General features: G+C 34.9%; 1 protein-coding gene and 1 pseudogene across 23 annotated transcripts in view; one reads left to right on the forward strand and one right to left on the reverse strand.

Moving 5' to 3' along the window:
* Positions 1-16560, forward strand: part of ARHGAP32 (Rho GTPase activating protein 32) — a 319968-nt gene that overhangs the window by 185919 nt on the left and 117489 nt on the right. For all 23 annotated transcript variants that reach the window (XM_076002670.1, XM_076002671.1, XM_020286787.2 and 20 more), the window contains one exon: positions 16461-16547. In XM_076002670.1, coding sequence (XP_075858785.1) covers positions 16461-16547 — 87 coding nt within the window. The remainder of the gene's footprint in view (positions 1-16460; positions 16548-16560) is intronic.
* On the reverse strand, positions 5173-7135 carry LOC105875335 (uncharacterized; annotated as a pseudogene).

Here is a 16560-nt window from a genome sequence, read left to right on the forward strand (position 1 = left end):
CAAAGACAGGCCCACTGCTGCCTGCCACCTGTGGGGCCTGAAGACTGGCCCACCAGGTATGCCCAGTCCATAGCAAAACTTCATCACAGTTTCCACTAATAAACATACCCTAAGCCACACAGAAAATCACAGATGTCACTGATGCTGTTTACAGCAAGGAATCGCACAAAGGAAACTCTACTGTATGTACCGAGTCAAAACCAAAGCACCCTATCCAACCAACACCATAGATACATCTCCAGGAAAAGCTCTCTTATATGAATGCAAATTTAAAAAATTTGAAGAAGCGACTGTTAAACCCAACATGCAGATATAAACATAAAGACACAAGAACATGAAAAAGCAAGGAAATATGACTCCTCCAAAGGAACAAAATCTACAACAGCAGATTCCAATCTAAAAGATTTATAATATCTTAGAAAATTAAGAATAATGATATTAAAATTCAGTGAGATACCAGAGAATATGGAAAGATAATACGAACTAATCAGAAAAATGAGATATGAATGAGAAATTTACTTACCAAAGAGATAGATAGAACAACCAAAAAGAAATTCTCTGGAACTGAAGATACTAAAATGAAATGCAAAATCCATTTGAAACCTCAACAATAGACAGGATCAAGCAGATAAAAGAATATCAGAACTTGAAGACAAATCTTTTGAAATAATCCAGTCAGATAATAAAAGAATAAAAAAGAATGAGAAAAGCCTAGGTGACATATAGGACACTATAAAGCAACCAAATGCTTGAATTCTGGTTTCTGGTTTCTGAGAAGGTGAAGAGAAAATGAAGGGGATAGAAACCTACTTAATAAAATGTAGATATCTATGTTTTCAAAAAGTTTTCTCCATGGCATATTATGTTTGTAAACCTTGTGATTTGTTTTGTTTCATATTGGATATTTGAATATTATAATGTGGTAACTGTGGAAATTTGATTCTCCCCTTCCCCTGGATTGGTTTGTTTGTTTTTTTGATTAAAGCTACAATTGTCTGTTTAATGATTTTTCAAAACTATTTTTGTGAATACCATATTCCTTGTCAGGTATGTTTACTGAAGTCTCTCTTTTTTTTAAATTTTATTTTTATTTATTTATTTATTTATTTATTTTTATTTTAGCGTATTATGGGGGTATAAATGTTAAGGTTACTTACATTGCCCATGCCCCCCTCTCCCCTTGAGTTAAGAGCTTCAAGCATGTCCATCCCCCAAACATTGTACATCTTACTCGTTTGTGGTTGTATATACCCCTCCCCCCTCCCACCCTCCCAACACCCGATAAATGTTACTCCTATATGTCCACTTAGGTGTTGATCCGTTAATACCAATTCGCTGGTGAGTACATGTGGTGCTGGTTTTTCCATTCTTGAGATACTTCACTTAATAGAATGGGTTCCAGCTGTATCCAGGAATATACAAGAGGAATATACAAGAGATGCTATATCACCATTGTTTCTTAAAGCTGAGTAGTATTCCATGGTATGCATATACCACATTTTATTATGAAATCTCTCTTTCCTTAGCTTGTGTTCAGGTTGTGTTTTGTTTGAGATTTTATTGAATGCCAGGAGCTAAAAATAAAAATAAAACAAAGAAAAAAGGTGCTTTTTCCAGTCTTTGCCTATCGCCCCTATACTTGGGTCCTCATTTGACACTTAGCCAGGCTGTTTACAGGTCTACATTAGTCTACATTTCCTGTTGCACTTAGCATAGTGGTTGGCTATAGGTAAGAACTTAGGGATTTCTCAGCTTTTTGGTGAACATGTCCTACCCTGGTCATGTGCATGGCTTTCTAAATATCCCAGTATACCCTTTCAAATGATTGCTCTAATTTCCCAAAGAACCTCTTTTCTCAGCTTTTCCTCCAGGTTTTATGTTTACTTTATATATCAACTATAATGTTTTGCTCCAGGTGGCTGCAGGGTTTTTGTTTACCTTCCTATGTTTTTGAGCAATGCTTACTGCTTTTCCTCCCTGAATGACTTCCTCGTTAGGTGAAATGGAAGTGAGCACCTTACATCAGTCCTTCGAGTACCCCCAGACAGGTTAGAAGAGACAAATACAATAGTTTGTGAATAAGGTCTTTTTTGTTCCAGATCCAGGGACCAGGTCCCACACTGGGAATGAGGTTTTCCATTATCAAGACTGCTGAGCCAGGGAGTGATTGGGGCAAGGATAAGTAAAAACGCTACAAAGCTTTCCTACCATTTTGCGGTTGCTTTTTTTCCTTGATTCACTGTTCTCTTGGTTGTTGTAACCTCTTTACTATTTTCTGGAGTACTGAGAAAGATGGTTCTGAGAGATTTTGCTTATTTTCATATTTCTGTGGAGGGACTAGAGTTCGGAGCTGCCTACTTTGACATTTTGTTGACACCATTTAACCATCTTCTTTTGCTGTTAGGTGTTTTCCCCTTAGTTCCTTGCCTATTTTTGCAAAGTATGCTCTTTCCTTATCCTGTCCTCCCCAGTTCTGCCTAGGGAGATTGATTTTATTTCTATTCTTAATTTCTTTTGTGCCTATTGAAATTTAAAAATTTTATCCCCCTCTTTCTAGTTTGGAAGTTACATATCATATTTCTATTCTTTTAACTTGAATACCTAATTTAAAGTCTAAAATTTATCAATTTCTCAGCTGCTTCTGTCATACAATACCAGCACTTAGAATATTTTAATTGTGATCACTGTTTCTTGTCTTCCATGTTAGTGTTATTCAGCATGATAGTTCTTTTTATCTTTCATAATTAGTTATTATATTATATATAATTGTTATTATACACGTTAATTTGTTTAGATTTATAAATTTACTTGCTGAATTATTTCTTCAGTATTTCTGCATTATATCTCAGTTCATTCTCTTAGAATCTTTTCTTCTTTCTCAAGTAGATTTTTTAGAAGTTCTTATATTGAGATTTTGTTACTGGGAACTCTCAGTTTTTGTTCGTCAGAAAGTGCTTTTTTGGCTCTTATTTTTGCATGATAGTTTAGGTATGAATAAATTCTTGCTAAATTTTTTTCTCAGAACTTGAATATATTCTTAAACTATTCCATCTGTTACTGTTGAGAAGGTAGGTATTTTATAGTTACTAAGATATTCACCATTTCTGGTACTATTTATTCCTTCCTGCAGTTCTGGGTTTTTATCTGGTACCATTTCCCTTTAGCTTGAAGAACTTGTTTTAGCTTTTCTTGTTGGGCTGGTCTGTTGGAGAGAAATTCTCTCAGCTCTTTTTATATGTGAATGTATCTATGTTGCTTAAATTTCTGAAGGTTATTTTCATGGAATATAGTATTGACATTTCTTTCAGTACTTTAAAGATGTTTTCTTTGTCTTCTCCCTTCTCTTTTCTGGTGAGAATTGAGCTGTTGTTTATATTTTTCCATTTTGAGTAATGTGTTTCTTCTTTAATGATTGGTCTTCCTCTTTCTCTTTGTTTTTGAAAAGTACAATTATGATATGCTTAGAACTTATTTCTTTTTTATTTTATTTGAAGTTCACTGGCTTTCTTGAATTTGAGGTTGTTTTTCATGAATTTTGGAAAGTTCTTATATGATATCTGATTAAATGTTTTTTCTGCCTCTTTCCCTCTCTTATCTCATTGTGGTACTCCAGTTATACATATGGTTGTCTGTTTGACATTGTCTTAGAGATCTGAACTATATTATTTTTGTTCATTTTTTTCTCTTTGTGTTTCAGTGTATATCCTTTCTATATTGATCTGTTTTCATGTTTACTAATCCGTTCATCTACTGTTGCTAGTTTGCTATTATTATCTGTTCTAAAAGTTTTCATTTCTAGCATTTTCTTTGGAAATTAATTTTTTAGTTTGAATCTCTGCTGGAATCGTCATGTGTTCTTTTGACTATACTAAGTAGCTTATTATATAGGTGAGATCATACAGAATTTGTCTTTTTGTGACTGGTTTATTTAACATTGCACAATGTCCTTCAGGTTCATTCATTTTGTAGTATATGTCAGAATTTGCTTCCTTTTTAAGGCTAAGGCTGAATAATATTCCATCCTGTGTGTGTGTGTGTGTGTGTGTGTGTAGGGTACATACATACAAACATACAAACACATTTTGCTTATTCATCTTTTGTTGGACATTTAGGTCACTTTCATATTTTAGCTATTGTGAATAATGCTGCTATGAACATGGGTTTACAAATATGTCTTTGAGACCTTGCTTTTAGTTTGGGGGATGGAATTATACTAGGTCATATGGTAACTTTAGGTCATATGGTAATTCTGTTTTTAATTTTTTGAGGACCACCATACTGTCTTCATCAGTGGCTGTACCATTTTACATTCCTACTAACAGTATACAGGGGTTCCAATTTTTCCACTTCTACATCAGCTCCTGTTGTTTTCTCTTCTGGGGTAATAGCCATTCTAATGGGTATGAAGTAGTATCTCATTGTCATTTAGATTTGCATTTCCTTAATGACTTGTGATGTTGAACATCTTTTCATGTGCTTTTTGGCCATTTGTATATCTTCTTTGGAGAAATGTCTGTTCTCTAGTACTTCACCCATTTTTAAATCAAATTGTTTGCTTTTTGTTGTTGAGTTATAGGAGTTCTCTAAATATTCTGGATATTAATCTCTTGTAAATCCCTTATGATTTGTAAATACTTTCTCCCATTCTTTTTTTTTTTTATTAGTGTGTTCATAGTTTTATTTCTATGATTTCCTCTCACAATTGATGAGGCAGAATGTACCACTACCAACTCTGCCACATTCATGGCCTTCAACAGTCTTCCAACAGTTTCTCTCCTGCAGAACTCTCTGACACCTACTGAGGTTTTATGTCTGGGCAAGGACTTTTCCATGATCATTATACTTCTACCAACTATGAGCTCACTGATGACCCGTGATCTATGTTCACTGAAGACATAGTCCAGATTAACAGGGTCCTTCTTTCCATAACATACTTTCCCAGCCTCTGCATTCTCACTATTTTGCTGTCATTATATGCTTATTAGCCACATAATTATAATGAACTAGGTTTTACGCAAGAGTTTTCCACCCTGAATGTATCACAGTTCTTTCCTGTGTGTTTTTTGTGACATAGAATATGATGTAATCGATCACTAAAAGCACTACCACATTCACTGCATTCATAACCTTTCTCTTCTGTGAAAATTCTGTTCTCTGCTGAGGATGAATATCTGGCAACTGGCTGTCCCACAGTGGCTACATTGCTATCTGCTTGGAACTCACCATGTTAACAGGGCTTTTATCCTGAATAAGATCGCTTGTATGAGATGAGCTGTGACTCTTTGAGAAAGAATTTTTCAACTTGACTGAACCTACACGTTTCTCTCTTGCATGCAGCATTCCCTTATGATAAACAAGGCATGACAAGTGGGAGAAAGCTTTCCCACAATCAGAGCATCCATAGGGTCTCTCTCCTGTATGAGTTCTCCGATGTCTATTGAGGCATGACTTATCTCTAAAAGCTTTTCCACAGTCACTGCATGTATAGGGTTTCTCTCCTGTGTGAATTCTCTAATGGTTAATGAGACCCGACTTGTGTGAGCAGGATTTTCCACACACAGAACATACAAAAGGAGTCTTTCCTGTCGAAATCTCTGATGGGATATTAAGCATGACTTCTGGCTGAAGGCTTTTCCACAATCATTGAATACATAGGGTTTCTCTCCAGTATGAATACGTTGATGTATAAGGAGATTGCCTTTTTGGATGAAGCCTTTTCCACATTTGTTGCATATATAAGGCTTCTCTCCAGTATGAGTTTGCTGATGTACAATGAGATTGCCCTTCTGAATGAAGCCTTTTCCACAATCACTGCATATATATGATTTCTCCCCTGTATTAGTTTTCTGATGTGCATTGAATTGTGATTTCCAACGGAATGCTTTGTGACATTCAGTGCATTCATAGGGCTTCTCTCCTGTATGAGTTCTCTGATGTTCAATAAGCCTGGACTTTCTGGAGAATGCTTTCTCACACAGACTACATTCATGAAGTTTCTCTCCTGTATGAACTCTCTGATGATTCATGAGCCGAGACTTCTTGATGAAGCCTTTTCCACAATCACTGCATACATATGGTTTCTCTCCAGTGTGGATTTTCTGATGTGCAATGAACTGTGATTTCCAGCGGAATGTTTTGTCACATTCAGTGTGTTCATACCGTTTTTCCCCTACATGAATTTTCTGGTGTTCAGTGAGCCTGGACTTTCTAGAGAAAGCTTTCCCACATATACTGTATCCATGAGGTTTCTCTCCTGTATGAACTCTCTGTGATCAATGAGGTGAGACTTCTTGAGGAAGGCTTTCCCACATTCATTGCATATATGGGGTTTATGTATCTTTTCAGTTCTCTGATGCTTTATGAGTTGTGAATTTATATTTGTAGAATTTCCACATTCAGGGAATTTCATTTCATTATGAAATTGTTCATGCTTGTCATAGAGGAAAGATTGCCCATCTCCATTAACCTCAACAGAATTCTTGATCTGATAGCTTTTGTTCAGGTTGATTAAACTTAAATTTGACTTTAATATTTTCTTAGGTGAGTCAAATATATCATGATTTTGCTTTAAAGGAAAATTACTTTTTCTCTGTTGAATGATGTTTCCAAGTGCATTATGTTCCCCTCTCTTCAGACATCTTCGGTTTTGTGAGTACACCTGTAGATGATCATCAGTTTTCTTGATTTCTGGATAGATTTGACTGGATTTCATCTTGCACTGTCCATAGTTCTCCTCGTTCCAACTTGGAGAGTATACCTGGCTTGTTGGCTTGATACCCCCCTGACACCAGGTTGCTGTAGTTCTCCAACATCACGTCCCGCGACAGGTCTTTTTGAGCAGCGTCCAGGAGCTGCCACTCCTCCCAGGTGAACTCCACAGCCACATCCTCCATTGTCAGCAATTTCTGGGCCTTGATCATTTTCTTCTGTTATTGGGAAATGGCCAGTAACTAGGACACTGCGTCTGTAGTCTCTTCCTGAACTGTCCTAAGTTTCTGGTAGGAAATCTTAGTCTTTGGTAATGGTGTCCCCACAAATGATGATATCCAGGTCCTGGAACCTCTTCCTCACTTCACTTGATGTGTCCTGGTGCCAGGACCTGTGGGCTTTTTAGGTTTGATCAATCCTGATCTTCCCAAAGCTTTCCTATCCAATTTTTTTCGTGAAGCCACCGGGACTTCCTAGGAGGCTACACTTCCGAGAGTTCTTCCACTTCTGTCTCTCATTCTCTTGGTTGCATTTGTACTCTGTAGAGAGTCTCTTTTAGTTTCTTTGGATACAGCTATTTTTAAATTTTTGTGAAGTTCAGTTTGTCTATTTTTTGTTGCCTGTGACTTTGGTGTCATATACAAGAAAATATCACCAAATCCAATGTTGTGAAACTTTTGCCTTATGTTTTCTTCTAAGATAATTATAGTTTTAGGTCTTACATTTAGGTCTTTGATCCATTTTGAGTTAATTTTTGTATACAGTGTTACGTAAGGGTCCAACTTCATTCTTTTGCTAGCACCATTTGTTAAAAAGACGGTCCTTTTACCATTGAATGTTCTTAGCACTCTTGTCATAAATCATTTGATCATACATATAACAGTTTACTTCTGAGCTATCTGTTCTATTTCATTGGTCTATATGTCTGTCTTTATGCCAGTACCACACTCTATAGTTGATCACTATAGCTTTGTAGTAAGTTTTGAAATCAGGAAGTGTGGGTCCTTCAATTTTGTTCTTTTTCAAGTTTTCGCAATTTGGGGTCTCTTGAGAATTCTCAGGATTGATATTTTTATTTTTGCAAAAACATCAATGGGATTTCAACAGGGATTGCATTAAATCTGTAGATCTCCTTGGATAGTGTAGGCATCTTAAAAATATTCTTCCAACCCATGAATATGGGTTGTGTTTCTACTTGTTTATGTCTACTTTAATTTCTTTTAGCAGTGTTTTATAGTTTCCATTGCACAAGTCTTTTACCTCTTTGGTTAAGTTAATTCCTAAGTATTTTATTTTTCTTAATACTATAATAATTGGGTTGTTTTCTTAAATTTCCTTTTCAAATTGTTCATTGTTAGTTTAGAGAGAGTAATGCAACTGATTTTTGATTTGTTGACTTTGTATCCTCCTGCTTTGCTTAATTCATTTATTCTAATAGCTTTTTGTGGAATCTATATGTAATTTTTTATATGTAAGGTCATATCACATGTAAGCAGAGATACTTTTACTTCTTCCATTCTAATTTTGGTGCCTTATATATCTTTTTCTTGCCTAATTGCTCTCATAGAACTTCTAGTACAATATTGAATAAAAGTGGTGAAAGCCAGCATTTTTATCTTGTTTCTGATGGTAAGGAAAATATTTTAGCTTCTCAGTATTGCATATGATGTTAGTTTTGAGCTTTTCATATATATTCTTTATCTGTTGAGGAAGATACTTCTTGTTCCTACTTTGTTGAGTGTTTTTGTCATGGAAGAGTGTTGAATTTTTTCAAATCCTTTTTCTGCATCATTAAAAAAATCATTTTCTGCATCAGTTAAAAAAATGTTGTTTTCCCTTAATTTTGTTAATGTACTGTATTACATTGATTGATTTTTGTCTGTTGAACCATGATTGCATTCCAGTAATAAATCTCACTTGGTCATGGTATATAATTTTTTTAATATGCTACCAAGTTCAGTTTGTTAGTATTTTATTGAAGATTTTTTACATCAATTCAAAAGGGATAATGGTATGTAATTTTTTTTTCAAGTTGTGTCTTTGCCTGGCTTTGGCATCAGCATAATGCTGGCTTCATAGATTAAGTTAAAGCGTGTTCCCTCCTTTTTAATTCTTTGGAAGAGTTCGTTTAGATATGGTATTAATTCTTCTTTGAGTGTCTGAAAATTCACTGTAAAGTCGCCTGGTCCTGGACTTTTCTTTGTTGGGAGATTATTTTCTGTTTTTCACAATTTAGTCTTTATAGGTTGTGTGGTTCTAGGAGTTTGTCCATTTAATCTAGGTTATGTAATTTGTTGGTGTACAGTTGTTCATAGTACTCTCTTCTGTTTGTTTTTTTTTTTTTTTTTTTTTTTTTTCTGTTTAAGAAGTTTGAGGATATAGTACTCTCTTCTAATCCTAGAATTATTTCCCTAGAATTGGTAGTAACATTTCCACTTTCATTTTTTATTTTAGTAATTTTACTCTTCTCTCTACTTCTTAGTCCATCTAGCTAAAAGCTCATCACTTTTGTTGATCTTTTCAAAGCATGACTTTTGGTTTCATTGATTTTTCTCAGTTGTTTTCCTATCTTCTATATTATTTATCTCTAATTTTTATTTTCTTCCTTCTGCTAGCTTTGGGTTTAGTTTGTGCTTTTTCTAGTTCCTTTAAATAGCTGGGTTAGGTTTCTTATTTTAAATTATTCTTATTTTTAATGTAAATATTTATAATTTCCCCCTTAGCATTGCTTTTACTGTTTCCTGTATAAGTTTTGATATGTTGTGTTTTCATTGTTGGTTGTCTCTCTGTGTTTTCTAATTCCCTTTGTGATTTCTTTGATTTATTGGTTGTTTAAGAGAGTGTTAATTTCCACAGATTTGTGAATTTTTCAGTTTTCATTCTTTTATTGATTTCTAACTTTAATTTGTTGTGTTCAGAGAAGGTTCTTTGTATGATTTCTTTTTAAATTTATTGAGATTTAATTTATGGCCTAACATAGGATCTGTCTTGGAAAATGTCCCATGTGCACTTCAGAAGAACGTGTATACTACTGTTGTTGGGTAGAGTGTTTTGTGTATGTGTTAGATTTAGTGGGATTATTGTGTTAGTCCTCTGTTTCCATGCTTATCTTCTGTCTAGTTGTTTTATCCATTATTGAGAGTGGGATCTTGAAGTCTCATACAATTATTGTAGAACTATTTCTTCCTTCTATTCTGTCAGGTTTTGTTTCATATCTTTTGATGATCGGTTACTAGATGTGTGATTGTTTATAATTGTTATATCTTCTTGCTTCATTGAACTTTTACTAATATATAATGTCCTTTTTTGTCTGTCTTAACCTTTTATGATTTAATGTCTGTTTTAATGTTAGCATAGCCACATCTCTCTTTTGGTTACTATCTGAATAGAATATCTTTTTCCATCCTTTCACTTTCAATCTATTTATCTCAGTATATCTGAAATCTGTCTCCTGTAGACACTATATTCAGTTACAGGTCCCTTAATGACAGGGATATCTTCTGAGAAACGCATCGTTAGATGATTTTATAGTTGTGTGAACATCCTAAGAGTATACTCATAGTAGATATAGCCTACTACACATCTAGGCTATCTAGTATAGCCTATTGCTCCTAGGCTACAAAGCTGTACAGTATATTACTCTACTGAATAATGTAGGCAGGTGTAACACAGAGGCAAGTATTTGTGTATCTAAACATATTGATAGAAAAAGTACAGTAAAAATGTGATATTATAATTTTATGGGACCACAGTTGTATATGCAGTTCATTGTTGACCAAAATGCCATTATGGTGTTGTAGGGCTGTAATTGGATTATGTTTCTTTATTTATTCTGCCAATCTCTGTTTTTTGATTGTAGGGCTTAGTTCATTGACATTAAAAGTATTGTAATTACTGATAAGGAAGAACTTCTCTCATTTTGCTATGTGTTTCTTTTATGTCTTATAGCTTTTTTGTTCCTCATTTCCTGCATTAATGTCTTTTTTGTGTCTTGATTTGTTTAAATTTTTTTCTTATTTCCTTTTATGCATTTTTTGCAGCTATTTTTGTGGTTACCATGGGGATTATATTTAACATCCTAAAGTTATAACATTCTAATTTGAAGTTATACTAACTTAACTTCAGTAACATGCTAAAACTCTGTTCCTGTAGCAGCTCCATGTTCTCCCTTTTTGGTTGTTCATGTTGCAAAATTATATCTTTATGTGTTTTTTTGCCCCAAAACACAAACAAATAATTCTTTTAAATGTATTAGTCTCTTAAGTTATGTAGGAAACAAATTGTGGATTTACAAATCAAAGTTAAAATAATGCTAGCCTTTGGACTAATAATTTTTTAAAATTTTTAGTCTCTTAGATCATGTAAATAACACAAAGTAGAGTTACAAATTGTTGTTACGATAATTCTTGCTTTTATTATTTACCATTTATTTACTTATATTGACATCCTTATTTCTTCATATGGCTTCCAGTTAGTATATAATGTCCTTTCATTTTACCCTGCAGGACTCCCTTCAGCTTTTCTTGCAGGACAGGTCTAGTAGTAAATAACTTTCTCGGCTTTTCTTTATTTGGGAACATCTTAAGTTGGGATGTTCTTTATCTGGGAACATCTCTGTAGCTTTTGAAGGATAGTTTTGCTGGTTATAGGATAATTGGCTGACAGTTTTTTTTCTTTTAGCACTTTGAATATATTGACCCCCTGCTTTCTGGCCTTTAAAGTTTCTGATGAGAAATCTGCTGATCTTACTGAGGATCCCTTGTATGTGTCAAGTTGCTTCTCTCTGATCCTTTCTAGATTCTCTGTCTTTTTCAGAAATTTGATTATTATGTGTCTTGTTGTGAGTCTCTTTGAGTTCATCCTACTTGGAATTCATTGAGTTTCTTGGATGTTTGTAGTCCTGTATTTCATCCTATTTGGGAAGTTTTTGGCCATTATTTTTTTAAATAATCTCTCTGCCCCTTTTTCTTCTTTTTATGGGAGTCCTACATATTAGGTCATTAAATATGAAATGTCCCATCTTAAATCAAAAGTTTAGTTCATTAAATCTCAAACAAGAAGCACTAAAATTAAAGTATGCACTTAAACTATCAACACAGTTTTGCCATCTTAAGTGTAGCTTATTTATGCCAGCAACAAAGAAACCTGGAGAGCTAGTGGCAATGAAATTGCAAAAGGTGTTTTCCACAGTTTGTTGAGAATTGTAAGAAATGGTCCAAAGCCTGGAAGAAGTGGTAGTCAGTTGGTGCAAGGTTTGGAAAATACAGTGGATGACAGAGAGTTTCCAAATCTAGCCTCTGTAGTTGTGAGTAGCATTGTTTTTTGTGACATTCAGTCTTACAAGAGGATTAGCCTGTCTCTAGTGACCAATCTCAGATGCTTAATGGTAGACATCCTCATCATTTCATCCCATTGGTTGCAGTAGACACCCACTGTAATCCATTGACCAGGTTTCGTGGATAATAGTGGATAATACCACTAGTGGACCACCAAATAGACACCATTAACTTTTTTTGATGAATCTTTGGTTTTGGACTGTGTTAAGGCATTTCGTCTTTATCCACCATTGTGCTGAATGCTTGTAATTGTCAAAAAGAGTCTATTTTTTCATTACACATAACAATACAATGTAGACATAGTTTGCTTTTATGTCATGACAACAAAGAAAGGTAAACTTTGAGACAATTTCTCTTTTGACACTTGTTTAATTTATGTGGCAACCAACTGTCTACCTTGTTTACCTTGACCATTTGTTTCAAAATGGTCCAGTATTATTGGAATAGTAACATTAAACCTTGCTGCTAATTCACTCATAGGTTGAGATGAATTTGCTTTCACTATAGCTTTCAGATCATCATTATCCTCCTTGGTCTCAGGTCACCCACATGGCTCACTTTCAAAATTAAAATCACAAAATGAAACTTCTCAAACTATCAATGTACTATGGATTCACTAGCCACATTCTTCCCAAATGATTCGATGATATTTTGAGCAGCCGGATTGCATTGGTTCCATGATGGAACTCATATTCCAAAATAACACGAAGTTTTGACTTATCTGTAGTTTCACAAAAATTGCTCCAAAGAAAATATGAAAGATAATCACAAGCTAAAATGTACATTTGAAAGACTGAGGATGTACCTTCACAATAGGAAAAAAAAACAAGAAGTGTCAAAGTGAAATGTCAGAGATCAACGGTTAAATTTAGTACTTGAGAAAATCGGATATTTCACACTTAATGACTTAATACATATGGTGGTTCACTTGATTGTGTCCATCAGGCTTTGATTACTTTCCTTAGATCTTTTTTTTCTTTCTTTTCCTGACACTGGATCCATTATCCATTGTCCTATCTTCAAGCTCACTAATTCTGTCCTCTGCCTGCTCAAATCTGCATTTGAATCCTTACATTGAATTTTTCATTTCAATTGTACTTTTTAGCTACAAAATTTGCTTTTGGTTCTTTTTTAGGTTTTATCTCTTTATTCATATCTCCATTTTGTTCATACAATTTTTTTTTTACTTTTCTCACAACTTCCTTTAGGTCTTTGAGCATCTTGAAGACAGTTGTTTGTCTAGTGGATCTGCCCTCAGGTCTTTTTCAGGAACAGTTAGTTTCTTTTGATTCATTGTCTTCTTTTGAAAGGGCCATACTTTCCTGTTTTTTTATATGCCTTGTGATTTTTTTTTTTTGAAAATGAACTTTTGAATCTAATAATATTTTAACTCTGGAAATCAGATTTTTCCCTACCCCAGGATTTTCTGTTTTTGTTTTTTTTAAACTATTTATGTTTATTGTTTTTGATTTTTTAATTGTTGTAGGCTGTTTCTGTGCCAAAGCCTTTGAGGTGGAAACAATGTCCTCTCAGGTCTTTTCTGAGCCTACTCCCTGCCTTAGGCATGTGTGGTTACTTTCTAATTTTCCCTGTATGTGCACTTGCTTTTGAATGTCCTAGTCTTTTATATTTGTCTTCCAAAAGAGGAAAAAGAAAAAAATGAAGAGGGGCAGTGAAGGAAAAAGAAAAAAATGAAGAGGTACAGGGAAGGGAAAGGGCTTGGCCCTTTAAGTCTCCTGGAAGTCACTTGAGCCAGAGGGGCATAGGCTTGTAGCAATGGAGGGAGGTGCAATAATAATGAACACACACCTCTTTTTCTGCATGTCAGTGATCAGAAGCAGTGATCAGTAGTCACAGGATTGATCTCTGATATTTGGAGGCCACATCCTTTTTGCATACCCTGTATATGCAGACTCTTGTATAGTAAATGTTTGCTGCCCCAGGACTATGTGCACAGCTGCCTGCTACAAGGTTGGGAAGTAGGGATTGGTAGCTGCTATTTTATTAAGAGCTGGTGTTGACCAGAATGAACTGCAGTTTCCCATACATGCCTTCCTCTGGAAGTTGCAAGTCTCAGATGGAAATCAGAATTTCAAAACAGTTACACCAAACATTCTGCCCGTGTGGTTGTTGTCTAGGTAGAGAGAGAGATCCCTGGTGCCTCCTGGTCAACCATCTTTCCAGAATCTTCTCTTTTGCACGTGTCTTTGCATATTGTTTACCTTTTCAATTACATTTTAGAATGGCTATTATAGTTAATGTATATTCTCTTATTATTTTTACATTTGACCCATTTCTGTGTCTGATTTATTTTACTATTTCCTCTAATGACCATGGGTCACATTATCTTGCTTCTCTGTGTTTTGTAATTTTTTCATGTGAAATATGTTATATAAAGACAGTTGAGACATCTCCAGGAAAGGGCTTTTTCCCTTCTTCCAGTCCATTAGATTGGGAGGCTGAATCAAGCTGATCTATATTTGGTATAGATCTGGTCTTTGTGGCAGCTTTAGCTTAATTTAGTTTATCATTTCTTTCAAATATTTTGAGGGTAAGGTCCAAAGATTTTTTTCACAGGGAAAATTGAAGGCTGGTGAGATGCTGAAGATGTCTTTATGCTTTACTGGGTAGCCGCCGTCTTCTGAACCAAGAGAGTACACATTCTCCCTCTCATTTACAGCCTGGTTATTCATTCTCTTCTCTCTCTCTCATTTTCCCTTAGTTTTCTGTGCTTCAGAAGAGCTGTCTTCCCTTTGCCAGTACCTGAGAGAGTGCCTGCATTGTACTCTATGAAGGCCTGGACTATCTCAGTGGGGTTTCTCTTAGCTTTTCTGTGCCACCTCTGTTTTCTCTGAGTTTTACTGCCCTGATCCCAGTCCAGGGAGGTTAGCTGCCTTGCACTTGGGAGAGGCTCCCACACTTCACAGGTTCTCTTCCTCAATGTTCTGCTCATTCCCAGCCTTTGGTATACTGACCTTGTACCCTTAGTGAATATCTATGGGCATCAGTTGATGGGTGGGTATCAACTCTCTGCTACAAGGTGCTCCCTATAATTTTAGTTTGTCACTTTAGTCTATGTGCAGTCACTCAAGGTTTGGCTGATTTCTTCTTACCCTGTCTAAAGTAGATTATTTATCCTCTTGGATTTCTGCCAGGCATCCAGACACATGCTTGAGTCTTTTCTGTCTCTTGCAAGTCTTTTCACTTTCTCAAACCTAGTTCATTTACATTTCTTTTCACGCTTAATTCTTTGATTTCTTTTTAAACTATGACTTTGCAGTTAATCTGGCTTGTTTTAGTTAATGATTGTTACCTTGTGAACAGCTTCTACTTAAGATTATAAAAAAATACTTTCAGGGATACTGCTTTCCTAAATAGAGAATGTATCTTCATCAACCTTGTATTTCTTATATTAACTGTTATGGTACATTACATTTCTTAAGTACTAGTTACCTTGGTGAACACTGTTCATATATCATCTCATTTAATACCCTCAAACTCAAGAATTGGTATTATTATATCATCCCCATTTTCCAGATGAGAGATTAAGTGGGTAGGTCAATATTACATAGCCAGTTATTGACACTTTTGAACTCAAGGTTGTCAATCCAGAGATGGACAGAGTTTGCAAAATTGTATCCAAAGATGGGCAGGTGTATAACATAAATGAGTAAAGCAAGTGGGGTATAAGAAACAAAACCAAGCAAGTAGTATGATGAATGACAGTGTTTTGCCTAGATGCTGGGAACAAAATAGAGTGATGAGTTATGTGGCAAACTCTTGGAGAATACATGCCTCATTTAAAGGTGATGGTCACTTCTCAGCTGTAGCCAGTTGTTGCCAATTGTCTGATTTTTTTTTTTTTTTGTCAAAGCTAGAAATCTATATTTTTCATATGAAACCTCCCAGCTTTTATATGTTAGCTTCTGGTTCAAATAAAAATAAAATAAAATAAAATCTGATATGCAGACCTACATGGTAGTCCAAAATTAAACAAGTCTGTAGGCCCAACCTCTTCTCTGGGCAGCCAATTTATAGTCTGTGTAGTAAGGTCTGAGCTCTTTTACACAATTAAGTCATATTCTCAGTGCTTATTTTAATGCCTTCCTTTCACATTTATGCTATATAAATGAAGGAAGTGAAGATTTGCTCTTAAGTGAATGTTTTATTAATATTTACTGCTGTTAGGCATTTGTGTTAGTTTAGATACAGGCTACACTTAATATCTAAATATAAGATTCTAGATATGTATTTTGTTTGAAATCTGGGAATCTTTATTTAAGCAATAGAGTTCTAATATAAGGTGTCTTGCATTAAGTTGATGTGAGAGTCCAAGACACTATGAATGCTTAGTTTATTTTTGTTCACTAATCATGACTTTCTGCCCTTCTGTTCTCACTTTCTTCTCTGATACAGCTTTCACTTTCAGAAGAACAGAATGAAGTAATGAAAAATGGCTGTGAATCTAAAGAGTTGGTCTACCTCGTGCAGATTGCTTGTCAGGTAATTTTGTGAA

Source organism: Microcebus murinus, chromosome 4 (genome assembly GCF_040939455.1).
Source record: "Microcebus murinus isolate Inina chromosome 4, M.murinus_Inina_mat1.0, whole genome shotgun sequence".
Taxonomy (NCBI): Eukaryota; Metazoa; Chordata; class Mammalia; order Primates; family Cheirogaleidae; genus Microcebus; species Microcebus murinus.